The sequence below is a fragment of the Melanostigma gelatinosum genome, assembly GCF_949748355.1.
Source record: "Melanostigma gelatinosum genome assembly, chromosome: 11".
Classification (NCBI taxonomy): Eukaryota; Metazoa; Chordata; class Actinopteri; order Perciformes; family Zoarcidae; genus Melanostigma; species Melanostigma gelatinosum.
This window is the reverse complement of record NC_136644.1, coordinates 2,972,953-2,987,728: the sequence shown is the minus strand read 5'-3', so window position 1 is coordinate 2,987,728 and position 14,776 is coordinate 2,972,953. Positions and strand designations below refer to the sequence as shown.

At 45.2% G+C, this 14,776-nt stretch overlaps 2 protein-coding genes across 3 annotated transcripts in view; both read left to right on the top strand.

Moving 5' to 3' along the window:
* Positions 1-2,646: 2,646 nt before the first annotated feature.
* On the top strand, positions 2,647-7,505 carry epn3b (epsin 3b; the record flags this gene model as incomplete). Its single annotated transcript, XM_079277787.1, has 11 exons — positions 2,647-2,764; positions 2,984-3,142; positions 3,421-3,504; positions 3,839-4,136; positions 4,386-4,504; positions 5,305-5,391; positions 6,062-6,185; positions 6,269-6,439; positions 6,591-6,686; positions 6,828-7,121; positions 7,213-7,505. The coding sequence occupies exons 1-11, from the start codon at positions 2,696-2,698 to the stop codon at positions 7,503-7,505; spliced, it is 1,794 nt and encodes a 597-aa protein (XP_079133913.1). The 5' UTR covers positions 2,647-2,695.
* A 4,691-nt stretch (positions 7,506-12,196) lies between these two features.
* b3gntl1 (UDP-GlcNAc:betaGal beta-1,3-N-acetylglucosaminyltransferase-like 1) overlaps positions 12,197-14,776 on the top strand; it is a 10,177-nt gene continuing 7,597 nt past the window's right edge. For both annotated transcript variants that reach the window (XM_079277941.1, XM_079277942.1), the window contains exons 1-4: positions 12,197-12,610; positions 12,940-13,056; positions 13,227-13,326; positions 14,052-14,116. In XM_079277941.1, the coding sequence (XP_079134067.1) occupies positions 12,521-12,610; positions 12,940-13,056; positions 13,227-13,326; positions 14,052-14,116 (372 nt within the window). In that variant the 5' untranslated portion in view covers positions 12,197-12,520. The remainder of the gene's footprint in view (positions 12,611-12,939; positions 13,057-13,226; positions 13,327-14,051; positions 14,117-14,776) is intronic.

Sequence of the window (14,776 nt, the reverse complement as noted above, 5' to 3'; positions counted from 1 at the left end):
TGTGTGTGTGTGTGTGTGTGTGTGTGTGTGTGTGTGTGTGTGTGTGTGTGGCGGTGGGGAGGTTGAGTAATGCATTATGTAGACCCCCCCCATGAGCGCCCTCCTCCTCTCCATCGCCACCTGAAATATACTGTAGCCTACACCTGCTGTCACATCGCGCATGCGCATCCATAAATGTGGACGAGGTGTTGACGTAGGTTCCTCTGTGTTGAATGTTGGCGCATCAGACCGGGTCATCCCAGTTCATAAACTAGGAAGTATTTGAAGTTAGTTAGCTGCAGTTGGCCATCACGACTTGGGTTGGTGATGTCATCAGGTGACTCTTCTAGGAGACGGTCCATCAAAACATATTTTGAAGTTATTACACCCAGATGAGTCATTTGAATGTAAGCTCATTGCTATGAATCAGAAACTATCCAAGTACAACCACCACGGGGGCTGTTATTGTGTCGAAGGAGTTGTTGCATTACTCACAACTTCACAGTTGGTCCCTGGATGACGTCACCAGCCGTCTGTCTCTGCATGACTTTAAGAAATTCACACTTAAAAATGAGCTGTTCACTTTTTCAGGAATGTCTTGTTGCTTCAGGGAGGATTTTACCCTTGAACTTTAAGAACACAAAAGGCTGTTTGTGCACATTCATTGTTGCACAGATGGGTATTGTTGTCATGATATCTTTACCTTAAGAAGCTTATTGGCACCTCAAATAGACTCATTAACATTCATTTTAGTGTTGTTTCTATCTGTTGGGATGATCTGTGGCCAGCTGGTTGCATTGCTGACAGAAGAGTATTATCGTGTCGATGGTACAATTCAAAAAGCCGTGTAAAGAAACACAAGTACTGCACTTAAATACAACTTTGAGATACGTGTACTTTACGTGACTATTTCCGTTTGATGCTGTACTTTATCCTTCTATGCCACTACATTTCAGAGGAAAATATTTTAGTTTTTACGAAGCAACTTGTTATTTTTCAGAGAAAGATTTCACATAAAAACATCATTTTATAAAACATGATTCATTGCTACAGATTAAACTACAGTGTGAAGTAGTTCGACAACATTAAACTGGTGGTGTGAGGTAAAGGGTTTAAAACAGTTTCAAACACCTTGCGGTAGACAACAGCAGCATAGTGTGTGTGAGTGTGTGTGAGAGTGTGTGTGTGTACAAAGCTGAAGATGATCCTGCAGAAAGGTGATACTGGTTGAAGTTGCTGAGCTTCACTTTCTTCTTCATGCCCTTCATTTTCTCTGTCTGTCTCTCTCTCTCTCTTTCTGTGTCTCTCTCTCTCTCTCTCTCCCTCCCCTGCACATGCACACAAACACTCTCAGCCTCGTCCTCCTCTCAGAGTTTTCTGTCTGTGTCCCTGCTGTGTGCAGCTTAGTTCCTCTGCACTTCTGCTGATGTTTGCTTTTCGGCATCCTGTGACTTGTTTCAGCGTGACAGACTCTGTGAACTGTTGTGGAGCAGCAGTGGACAGTGACATAATACCTTAATAATAATACCTTTGGATGTCCCTAAAACAAATAGGAACAGGAATATACAAAAGCACATGGATATTGACAGAGAAAGGGAGCAACATCTACATCTGGAGTAAACCAAGTACACACATTATTTCATGTTTCCACAATGCCACTCACAGTGAAAAGCCCAGCGAACCACATGGCAAAGCATCCGTATCAACCACACAATACTGATCACATCAAACAGTCCAAAATCATCCGAATGATCTGATCCAGCCCATGAAATGTCGAACAATAACCTTTACGTTTGACCATCACGGATATGTTCGGATACTGAAGTCGCACAGGAACCGTTAATCGATTCCCTTGTGTCCTCTGTGAAATATGAATTGGTAGGAGAAAATGTGTGTGTGTGTGTGTGTGTGGTGTGTGTGTGAGTGTTGGCCTGAATAAATGAAGCTGCCAAGAGGCTTCCTCAGACACCTGAGTGCCAAAGCTTTTGTACGACCTACTTCCTAAGCGGGGACCAATTGTTCGCTACTCATTCAGTCATCAGTCATTGTTTGTATTGCTCAGTGTTTTCATATTGACGTAAACAACAAAGAAAGACATCAACGAGCGCAGCTTTTAACTCGACTCATTGTTCTTCGCCATGCTATAGATCTGCCCCTGTGGATGGCACCGTCGTTTATCTTCCCTTCAGGATGAAGTGTGATAACTTTGGCAGCATCAGGTCCAAATTGCTACTTGTCCAAGTCTTTGACCAAATACCTACAAAACTATGATATCTGTTAAACATCGGCATGTTGGCATTGTCACTATGAGTCCGAAATCATTGGAAAAAAGCTCCAGAACTTGCCTGAGAAACGCACAGAGCTACTCCATGAATCCATAGCAACATCAGACTATACTGTTTACATCCCAAAGCATTGTTGAGTTTCAGAATGTCCCATCAGCAGGTTGGGGACTTTCAATTTTCCAATTCGATCAAACCTATCAGGGTGAGAGTGACATATCAGATGTATTTGTATTCATATATCGTCTCTGTCTCTTTCTTACAGGGGCGTCCTATAACTCCTGACAGAGAAGAGGAGCCTTCTTTGCCACAGCATCCCCCCTCTCCTCTCCTCCTCCTCCGGTCCGCGTCCCCCCTTTCAGCCCCTCCCTTCACCTGTTGACTGTCTGTTGTCTCCACTTTCTATCCCTCCGCATCCTCCATCACCTGTCACCATGACAACCTCAGCCCTGCGCCGGCAGGTGAAGAACATTGTGCACAACTATTCAGAAGCGGAGATCAAGGTATTACAAATGAACTGCGGTGTCATTGTGCAGTTGCTTTAGAATCAAAGCCAAACTCTCTACTGTTTCTTATTCCTAGACTTCTCTGTCATGAATATGCTTCGTAATGTCTCACTTTGTTTATGATACTGTGACTCCGGGTAAGAAGTAACACTATATGCATGAAATGTAAACATGAATGGAAATGGACATCACTGTTCCCCTGCTGGCGCCGTGTAGGTTCGCGAGGCCACCTCCAACGACCCGTGGGGCCCGTCCTCGTCTCTCATGACGGAGATCGCTGACTTGACTTTCAACGTGGTGGCGTTTGCCGAGGTCATGGGCATGGTGTGGAAACGCCTCAACGACAGCGGCAAGAACTGGAGGCACGTCTACAAGGTGAGCTCATGAAAGATCGACTGCGGCTCAGTCGTAGAGCAGGGTCGTCCTTCAGTCAGAGGATGGGCGGTTTTGATCCCCGGCTCTGCTCGTGAATGCGTATAAATGATTAGCAAATGTTAGCATGCTAAACCAACAGTACACCTGCCAAACTATGACATCCTAGCATTTCTGTGTCCATCTTGTTGGACGTATCTCTACGCTGTAGATCGATTCATTCAAATGAATGTTTTTAGTATTTTGGAGTGTCAGTGTGGTAATCAGCCCTTTGATTGCAGGCCCTGACTCTGTTGGATTACCTGCTGAAGACGGGATCAGAGCGAGTGGCCCAACAGTGCCGTGAGAATGCCTTCACTGTTCAGGTAGTGGACTTCAACAAGAGGAGAACATCAGCGATCTGAACGCCTCGAGAACAGATGCTCTTCATTGTTTGTTGTTCATTTGGATCATCTCTAGCTGTTACCTTGGCAACCACTACTCTTCCTTGAGTCCATTTTAAAAAAACTAAAAAACGAAATCAAACAGTTATTCCCTCGTATAAACTCTTAGTTTATGTTTTCTTTTCTTATGAAACTGAGATACCTTCACATTCCTGAGGATCACATTATTGAGGTTTTCCTGCATCTTCTAAACTTGAAAGTTCAAGTTGATTTCTAAAACATCCTCAAATGTCTGTTTTCTTCATGTGCGGTTCAGACGCTACGTGACTTCCAGTACGTGGACCGTGACGGCAGGGATCAGGGGGCCAACGTGAGAGAGAAAGCCCGCCAGCTGGTGTGTCTCCTCCGGGACGAGGAGCGGCTCCGCCAGGAGAGGAGTCAAGCCCTAAAGACCAAGGAGCGAATGGCCGGGGGAGGCAGCGGAGGGGGCGGGGGTGTGTATGGAGGTATACCTCCGTCTTACCATCCAGGCAGGCGCACAAGCCAGCCCAGCATGGCGGTGCTGTACGGGGAGGAGTTCAGCCGCTCCAGAGGCTCTCCATCCTCCTTTAACTGTGAGTATTTGGGTATTTAAATCTATATATCTGTATTCAGGCTGATAATGCCGCTGTAGCCCAGCACTTTGGACAATCCTCCACATAGATTATCAATACTGCAGCGTAGGCCGGGAAATATTCACGTCAGCCCCACACTTCCTGTGCTCCGGTCTCTATGCGTCTACTCATGCATCCCCACGTCAGATTCTGACCATAACTCCTCAAGCGCCGTCATTGCTTCCTCCCCCTCGCTTGTTCCTTCTGCAGCCTCGTCCTCGTCACCTCGCGCCGCTTCAGACCTGGAGCAGGCTCGACCGCAGACCAGCGGAGAGGAGGAGCTGCAGCTCCAGCTGGCTTTAGCCATGAGCAGGGAGGAGAGTCAGAAGGTAAAACAACACACACACACACACACTTATTATGATAATGTGTAATCTCCTTTAGCTCCTCTAGTGGGACAGCATACGCTCCCTCCACACACACACACACACACACACACACACACACACACACACACACACACACACACACACACACACACACACTCTTCCTCACTGCCTCTTGATGATTCCAATCATGAAAATGTTGTTACAAGCGTTCTGAACATTCGCCCACCTTTATCTAGCTAGCCCTTCCATCCCCTGTTACCATAGAGATGGATGAAGACACACAACTGCAGATTGATTTAAGCCTTAGCTGAAAGGAGCACGAGCAGGTACACACACACACACACACACACACACACACACACAGAAACACACCTCTTCTTACCCTTCAGTGTCAGCATTTATCAACCCTCTAGTTCACACAGCTTAACTAAAATGCAGATCTGCGGCCATCCAATGAATTTCTTCCGAACTTTTTCCTTCTTCAGCCAGCTTGCTCCCGTCCAGGACCACTGGCTCCCAAACACACATTTCTCTTTTCTCACACGAGTAATGTTTAAGCTTCCATAAAACATCCTCTGTGTTATCGCTCTCTGCTTTGCTCTGAACCAGCCTTCGGTCAGTGTCAACTAAATATTTCATCAGCGCACAAAAAAGCCACCAGCGCTGCCTTAGTCTTGCTGGGCCAAGCCAACCAAACACCGTTTCACTAACGCGGTTGTGCGTGTGTGCACGTTTGTGTGCGCGTCCGCGCTCATAGCGGCTGCGATAATGTTGACAATGTCACGATGCCGCCCCTGCAGGAGCAGTGCTGTCGCCAAGGAGACGAGTCTCTGTTACAGAAAGCGCTGGATGAGAGCAGGAGAGAGAGTCAGTCGGGGACGCAGGAGGTGAGTTATAAAGATGCGTGTGCGTGCGTGTGTGTGTGTGTGTGGGCGCCTGCACGCTACACGAGTGTGTGTTTGCATGGAGAGGTGGGCAGGTGCATTTATAGGTGTTTTTTTTGGCAGGCATTTAGAGTTTATAGCGCAGACTGGGGTAGGGAGGAAAATGAGACAAAAAGACATGTGTCAGTATAACGAGGGAGGTTTGAGAGAGAAACCGTAGAGAGCTGAGAGAACGAGGTGCCTGCTGAATGACAATGACTTGTTAACCTTGTCTCCCTGAAAGCATGCTCCTTATCTTGTAGCACAGCAGCTCCTTTACTTATTGGCCTGTCAACAAGCCAATCAGAGTCACCAGCTGTCTCATGTAAAGGTCCCCGTGGCTTGTGATTGGTCATATTACACTGCTTATCATAGAACTCCTGGTACTCTCAGGTGCTCCACAGTCCTTCTCAATGCTTCTCTGACTGACGTAATTCCTGACACATCCATAAGGACGCTTAAATCTCTCCTGCTGTTATAAACGAGTGTTCTCACTACAGTGGCAGTGAGATATTCTGCACATTGATTCATGCTTAAGTGATCTAACTTTTTCCTGGTAAGTCACCAAACCATAAAGAAACACAAACCTGTGAATGTTTGGCAGTCACAGAAAGGTTTTTGTCTCCCTCTGTAGTCGGCCATGCTGGACCTAGTGGACATTTTTGGCCCCTCATCTGAGGCCCCACGTCAGCCGGGCGACCCTTGGAACTCTGCGCCACCCGCAGATGACATCACCTCTGACCCCTGGGACTCTGTAGGTGGGTGGCTCATCACACACACACACATTCGGTTTGGTTGCTTCACTCTGAGTTTTGTGTTTACCGCCTGCCTCTCGTAACAGCGGTCCACTCCAGCACTCCTGTGATTGGTAGCCCATGGGCGGCCCCTCCCTCATCCTCCAATGCGTCCAATCCCTGGGCACCATCTGCTGACTCACGCACAAGTCCCTGGGAAGCTGTGCCCGTCTCCTCCAGTCCTGTCAATCATGCGTGGGACAGCCCAACAGACGGAGGTACCTTTGAGAAACACCAGCCTCATCAGTATGCATATACCTTGTAGTTTCATATACCTTGTAGTTTCATATACATTGTAGTTTTCAATATCTGTCAATAAAAACTTTAGGATCTGCACACTGGCTAAGATGATAATGTTTTGAGAAGCAGGTGGTGATGGCACAGATCCGTTTGCTGATCAGGAAGAGGATAATCCTAAAAAGCAGATTCCAGAAGTGTCCTCCCCTGAGCCTGCTAGTCCCACAGGTAGTGTACAGAAGTGGCTTTGACTGCACATGTTGATCTTACAGAAGCAATAAGTCTCCTGCATTGACAGAGATTGGAAAGGAAAAACTCTCACTCCAGCACCATGGACACACACTATTAGTTGTTCTGTTCCTGCTGCAGATGCAGAGTTGTTTGGGGTAAAGGCAGATTCTGACCCATTTGCTGGAGCAGATTCCAGACCAGATCCATTTGGGATGGAGCCTCCGGTGAAACCGCAGGTAAATGGTCGAGAGTCGTCCAGCCCGGAGATGTTTGACCTGTCCCGGCTGGCACCCCCGCTCAGCGCCCCACCTACACGCATGTGTCGAACTCCAGAGACCTTCCTGGGACCTACGGGGGCCTCGTTGGTCAATTTAGACGCTCTGATACCCTCCAACCCCCCTAGCAAGATGCACAACAACCCCTTCCTCTCAGGTAACAAATAGCTTTAACTTGTGCTGTACTCACAGGCACATTATTGTGATATTATTGAACCGTTTCCACTCACTCAACTCTGTCTCCTCAGGTCTGAGTGCTCCGTCTCCCACCAACCCCTTCCACTGCGATCAGCCTCGCCTCACCCTCAACCAAATGCGACCATCCTCGACCTCCCCACTGCCCCCCCACGTGCTCTCTTACAGCCCGTCGCTGCCTCTCCCTCTGTCCCACCAGCCACCCATGCTCCCCTCCTCTCTCACACAACCTCCCGCCGGACTCCTGGACCTTCCCTCCAACCTCCCACAGCCCCTGCTCCCCCTGTCTCCTCGTCCGGCGCAGCGCTCCCAGTCACAGACACACAGCCACAACCCCTTCCTCTGAGACCGCCTGCAGAGTTCGATGACAGAATGGATTCTTTTTGGATCAATCAATGCCGACTACAACGAGATTAGTTTAAATGATCGTGAACTGGATCCTGGTCCGATGTCGTTGTGCACACCTGAAGTGGACAAAACTCGGACTGGATGTATTTGTGTCTGTCTGAAGCCACACCAGCTGCTATTTACCCTGAACTCTTGAAGGAAAGCTAACTCACACATATACACACACATGCACTCAGGCGCACTTAAGGGTGCGTGGACACAAACATGCACACACCACCAAACTAACAGGGTGTCTCTCAACAGCCCCTTTGATGCCTTTTCCCCATCGACAGTGACAACGCCGAGCACCCTTTGACCACAGAGCCAGAACTGTTCCTTGAGAAGATTGTGATGAAGCCACATACTCTGATTGTCCACCAAGATTCACACGGATCCTTACCGCTGCTGCTCCACCGACGAAAGCATGAATGCATCCCGCCCCCGAGACTCCAAACTATTCTATTCTGCTGAGCACCTGAGACTGGTTCTTCAAATAAATCCTCTTTTTCTGAGGAGTCAAATAGTATCTTGAGCTTTGTTGGCACAATTGAATCATCAAGACAGCACTCAGCACTGTGCAAGAGCTAACTGACTCACATATTCCTCCCTACATGTACACAATGATATCTATTTTGCATTACCTTGTTACCGAGCAAGCTCAACAGTCTCTGGTCCGAAGTACTTATTTGTGGTAGTAGCCTCAACAGGATCCAGGTGGTTTCAAACTAGACTAAACCAGCTTAAGCTTTCCCCTACGGTCTCAATCTGGACCTAAACTGATCACTGATTGTAATTTATCTGACCCGCGTGCCTGTCTCTACAGCTGACCCACAATGCATTTCCGGCTGGTTCATATTCGTAAAGGAGAACATCAGGGAGACTTGCTCTGTCCCTCCAGTGAAGGGAGAGGCATTAGTCTACGGATAAAACGACATTTCAGATATCAGCATGAAAGTGAGCGCGGACCAGAAGGAGGAGTGAGGTATAAAAGAATGATGAATATAAATAAGATAAAATGATTGATAAGCAGTAGCTCCTCTCCTCTGCTCCGCGTTCACTTCTGTGTCAGGCCGGGACAAAAGAATGTGACGAGAAGAGATGTTAGGTCATCACTGCACTGGACCTGAATGTGAAATGCCTGCCTATAGATACACACAGGTGTAGTGCATATGTATTTAACAGAATGATAAAGTATTATAAAATATTATGCCAATAAATGAACGGTGTTTAAATTATAATTTCTGAAGTGTTCATATTGATTGATTGATGAATTATTCCTTTCATTTTAGCAGTCGTAGCAGTCAGGATTACTGAGATAATACTTCTTTCTACTTGTGCAACTGTTTCGTTCTCTTTTATCATTCAGCATTATCGCATAATTGTTAAGGTTTTGGCCACACTGGCTGCTCTCCAGCAAAAGTCAATTAATGGGCTTTATAATATTAAAACAAAAACGCTAGAATTGAACATCAGGCAGTAAAAACACAACGCTCTTTGGAGTAAAGATACAAATATACAACATTATCAGAAAGTGTAAAATATGAATTAGGATTAACTTCACAAAATATTAGGGGTGTAACGGTACGCGTATTCGTATTGAACCGTTCGGTACGAGGCTCACGGTTCGGTAAGCATGACGAACCGAATACGCAGGTAGTCCCATTGAGATTAAAAATCTCTTTTGCAAGATGTAAGTAACAATACTACATAACATTAAGGAGAAGTTTTTGTTTTTTATGCTTATGTGTTGCTAAGAAGACACCCCAGAAGATGAGTCACTCAGGTATAGTTCCATCATTGTTCAAAGTCAAAGAATAACTTCATGATGTCAGTTGTAATGAATAAATATATTTTAAAATCAAGTATGTTTCTCTGCATTTATAGTTTTCTACTGTACCGAACCGTGGCTCCACTGTATGGTACCCAACCCAACCGTGAATTTTGTGAACCGTTACACCCCTACAAAATATGTGTATTTAGTTTCTGAGATAAATTACAAAAAATAATTCCAATTTTCACTTTCTTCTACCTGTGTCTGCTGTTCGTGCTGAGCAGGTAACCTTAGAGTACAGTGGGTTTTTAGAGCTTTTCGTTGAAAACTGCTGCGGCTGAAAACGACGCTACGAGAGCCGTGAGAGTGAACCGAAACAGTACATGTGCTGCTAAACAATGAGCTAAAACTCACGACATCCCTTTCAAGTTGTCACACTGACATTTCTTACATTATTAACAATTTTCTGGGGGACATAAAAGCACCCATACTCAACGTCTCATGAGATTGGGACTGAAAGGGTGTCTTTCTTTCTTTGACCACACACGACCAAAAACAACATCAAAGGTTGAATGAATTTAAATTGCTATTGAAGGTTATAATTGTTCACCACCATTCATTAAGAAGGCGACACGCTGACATCAACAGGAACCAAGGCAAGAGTTTTAATTGACGCTGTACTTTTGGTGCTCAAGAGAAGATGGAGTTGATAAAATCCATTTCACTCATCGACCACTAGATGGCGGTATTGACACGATGTTTTTGCACCTTGTACCTTTTTTTTCTCGCTATTTTGTGATTATTTTACGCCCAGGATACAAAATGGATATAATTACTGGTCTGTTGGTGAATCAAAGCAGCAGCCAGCACACAGAAGTAGTCCTGTAAACAGCAGTTGTACTACAGCAATTACTGTTGAGGTGTTGCACTGTAACAGTTGATGTTCTGCCATATGTGTGTGTGTGTGTGTGTGTGTGTGTATTTTTATTAAGCCAAGCACTACAGCAGCTGCTTTCACTGGTGAGGGCTACACCTAACATTCTCCAAAGAAAGGGAGCTGATCTTTCTCTCTAACGGGTAAGAAAGAATATTTTTTAACATGTAGCATTGCTTATACAGATACATCAAGGAGAAACCCAGTGTCTTGTTAAAGTGAGATAAAAAGGTAAATTACCTCACACTGCCGAGTCTTCTTTCCGATGACAAATAATTGAAAATGAAAGAAAGACTGATCATGCCATCCTTCGGCCCTGCTGCTGGTGAAACATGGCATTTCCATTTCCATTTAAAAAAGGTCAATTACGCACGATTCCCAAAGCGAGGCTAAATGAATGAAGGAAATCCAATCATGCCGGTACCCCCTGACACACTCACACACTTCCCTTCTCTTTCATGTCTGGCATTTCTGTCCAAACACAATCAAGTGCAGTCTGATCACAGATCTAAGCAGCTGCTGTCTCGACCTCCAGATACAGCAATCAAACTCGTGCGCACATCTGATTTGCAACGTCGCCATGTGGTGTTGATTTGGAGGAGGAAGGGGTCGAATGATTGTGAGAACGGTTGTGAGAGTGCAGCGTGGAATCATTTTTGTTGCAAAACAATATCAGGCCCTGTGGACCTGCAGTGCAAGAACCTGGGAAAACTTAACATCCACAGTCAGATGAGGGAGTCGTAACCTCAACCTGAAGCTCTGAGGGTGAAACATCTGGGTAATATAATTAGCTTTTGGTTAATCGTGCATAGCTCTCTTCAACAAGCAATCTCAATCAGCCAGTGCTTTGAAAGAAAGTAACAAAAAAAATCCCAAAATACATTTTGTTAGCTACTTCCGTAAGAACTTTGCATTGTTGCAGCTGTACAGTCGAGCCAGATTTTCTCTTGATCTCATTTATCACACACTCAAGCATGAGAGAGTCATTCCTGATCTCGGCCCTGGTCTGTTGCCCCCCTGGAGCTGTTGTTCCTGGCCTGTCGTGAGGCGTTCGTCCAATTTAAAGAAGCATTCAGAGTGATAAATTAAGCTTTGTCCGACTAAGATGCTGCTGCAATGTGGGAACAATTATTCTCCAGCGAGATCTCTTAACTACATCCTGTCTGAATGGTGCCCTGATTAAGCAGGATTGTGTGTCTGTGTGTAATACAATTCAGGCCTTCATTAAAAATAACATTGACGTTAAGCAGCTTACGTTCCGCCAGGCTTTTTATTCTACATGAATTGTTTTACCAGGACACAAATTTAAAAAAAACGAGGATTAATATGACAATAATAGGGGGCGGTCTGTTCTCTGTCTGGAAGCGATCTAACAGAGTTTGGATGTTTCATAATCCAGGACTGGTGCTGTTTCATTCCTGACTCGAATCATGAATTGTTGGATTATCTCTGCTTCAGCTAAGTGCTGTGATGTTTGTTGATTTTGTTGTTACAGTAACTACAGTTATTGTTCATTTAAACGTATCTACGTATACTAATAAAGTACCTGGAGCAACAGTACAAAACATACACACTGCACTGAACCTGCTATTGGTTGGGAACAGACACACACACACACACACACACACACACACACCTAAGTATCTCTCTATCCCTCTGTATTCATTTACTTACCTTTCTGAGAGAAAAGAAAAACAAATTAACTTTTTTTAAGATAAGCTTTTTTAGATTTAACTTTTTCTTTGTCGGGAAACGTTCAAAATAGTTGTTTTTTTTAACTTTACACAGAAATAAACTAAGACAGAAAGCTGTTTTACGCCCTGTCCGTGACGTCACTGTTCCTGATGATTGACAGTGAGTTACAGCGAATCCGGCGTCTGTCCGTGTTTTGCACGAGCCAATGAGCGTCCGGAACTCAATGTTTGCGGAAGTTGTGACGCTGTTGCCCGCGCGCTGCGAGTTTGCGCTACACATTAGCTACAATTGTTACTTTGCGCGTCACTAAAACGAACAGGATACATTTCGAGAGATGACACGTGTGGACATGGATACATTTTACATCGAGAACAGTTGAAACATTTGTATTTTTCTGACATTATTATGAACGTGTTGCCCGCGTGGGTCACTGCTGGTCTCCAGCTGTCTTTCTAAACGTCCATTCGCTTCACCTCAATTGATTGAACATATTTCTCACATCCCGTATTGAATCGGATAAACGGAGGCTGGCGGTCGGGTCGTTTCCCTGCTGAGGTACGAACTGGAGGTCGACATGAAGCCATCGAAGCGGCTCCGCACCACAGAAGATGAAGCAGACGCACCGGCAGGAGGGCGGGAGGAGGAGAGAGGAGCAGCGGATGTGGTGGGTGATGGACTGACATTGATATCACGTTACTGATCTAAAGGAGGAGGAGCAGCACAGCGGGCATGTTTTTGGATGTGGCCAGCCTGAATGAGACATCTTAGTTGTAAACACTGCATATTTCATCTATTGAATTCAGTTGATCATTTGCACCATAATGTAAACACATTTTTCTCTCAAATGTATCCAAAATCATCTGTGTTGCTGCAACAGTGGAATGAACCCTGTGAACGGACGGATCGTGTTGTCCTTTGTGTGTTCACGGCTGCTCGCTGGTGCATTCATTAGTAGCACTGACTGTCGAACGTCTCTGTGTTTTCTGTGCTCAGAGTATTATCGTGCCAATGTACAACGCATCCTGTTGGCTGGATGAGTGTCTGCAGGCCATATTACACCAAGACTTCACTGGAACCACGGAGCTCTCCGTCTTTGACGACGCAAGCACTGTAAGTTTGCATATCTACAGGCAGATCTGTCATTTGTCTCAAAATAATGAGACCTCGGTTGAAGTTCAACCTGTGTGTGTGTGCGTGTGTGTGTGTGTGTGTGTGTGTGTGTGTGTGTGTGTGTGTGTGTGTGTGTGTGTGTGTGTGTGTGTGTGTGTGTGTGTCTTCAGGATGACTCCAGGAGAGTGGTGGAGGGTTGGAGGGAGAGGCTGGAGGCGAGGGGCATCTCAGTTGTGATCTCCGGCCACAACTCCGCCCAACCCGGAGGAGGTCAGTAGACTCTTAGGTTGATTATCTTGTTGAACTTTGACCTCAGAAATTTGATTTGCTATCGAAGACAAACGACAGGAATTGATCAGACAGTTCTTTAGGGAAACAAATGTCCATAATATGTAACAAAACTTTGAAACGTGCCCATTTTTTTATGATTCATTCTACACAAAAGTCCACTCACTAGCTTTGTCTCGAGCTTTTAAACGTATCTCATGTTGTTGTCCTTCGTGGAGAGAGCTCATAACTCCCCAGACTCTGACACCTTCCCACTAGATCCTTTACCGTTTCGGTCCGGTGTTTACAGACAGCTGACATTGTCTGTTTCTAGAGTTCTAAGTATCACGCTGTGAAGGCAGTGAAAGGAGGTCAAGAGCTCAAGCGTTTGCACCTCGAGTTAAGAATATATTGTCAAAAATGCTCATAATTCAGGAAGTGGCTGAGGAAAATAAGATATGTGATCGGGCTGTCGACCAAAGAAGGTTTTCAGTTTTAGTAGTTTATAGTTTATTTTTATATTCCTCTGATTAACCAGGGGAAGAATAATATAAAGCATAAAACAGCATAATAATCACTGTTTCATTCATATGACCGGCACTGTCTCACATGTTGTTACATTCTGTTTAAGTGCTGAACATAATAATGACTTACCCATCGCAACATGAACGAAGACGTTAGCACACAGAGGCATACAAATCACACATGAACATACTTTTGTTTTTCAGTGGGATATGCAAAGAATAAGGCAATAACTCAGAGCTGTGGACAATACTTGTGCTTTCAGGATGCGGTAAGTGTGTGTGTGCGTGTGTGTGAGTGTGTGTGTGCGTGTGTGTGTGTGTGTGAGTGTGTGCGTTTGTGTGTGTGTGAGTGTGTGCGTGCGTGTGTGTGTGTGAGTGTGTGTGTGTGTGTGTGTCAGCCAGAGCATGTTTCATTTCACCGTCCAGATGTCTTTCATAACGCACACAGTAGTGAGTCAACACCAATTAGATGATATTGGTTTGTCCAAATATACACGCTGTACATGGAGACATTCACACACACAGCTCAGCAGCTCGGTGACTGTTTGACAGACCTGTCAGAACGCGTGACTAATGAGCCGAGCGCCGCGTTTGATATATGTGTGTTTTATGTGTTTATGTGTCTTTGAAAGAGTGCTTTGTCAGCCACAACATCGACATTCATGATCCCTGTTCAGAACCGCTTGAGTTATATAGAGTTTATCAAAGACTCTTTTCTGATCAATAAAGAATAAAAGACTCAATAACAACAACATTGCTTTCTCAGCAGCATTTGTGTACATAAGAGCTAAATGTTCATATCTGTCCTTTGCGGTATTTCTATTTCTGTGAGACCAAAAATAACCGGAGTCATACAGGATTCATGCAACAATGCTGATTCTTATTAGGATGTAAACCTCTTTGGACCAAACCTCCGATAACATATTTCT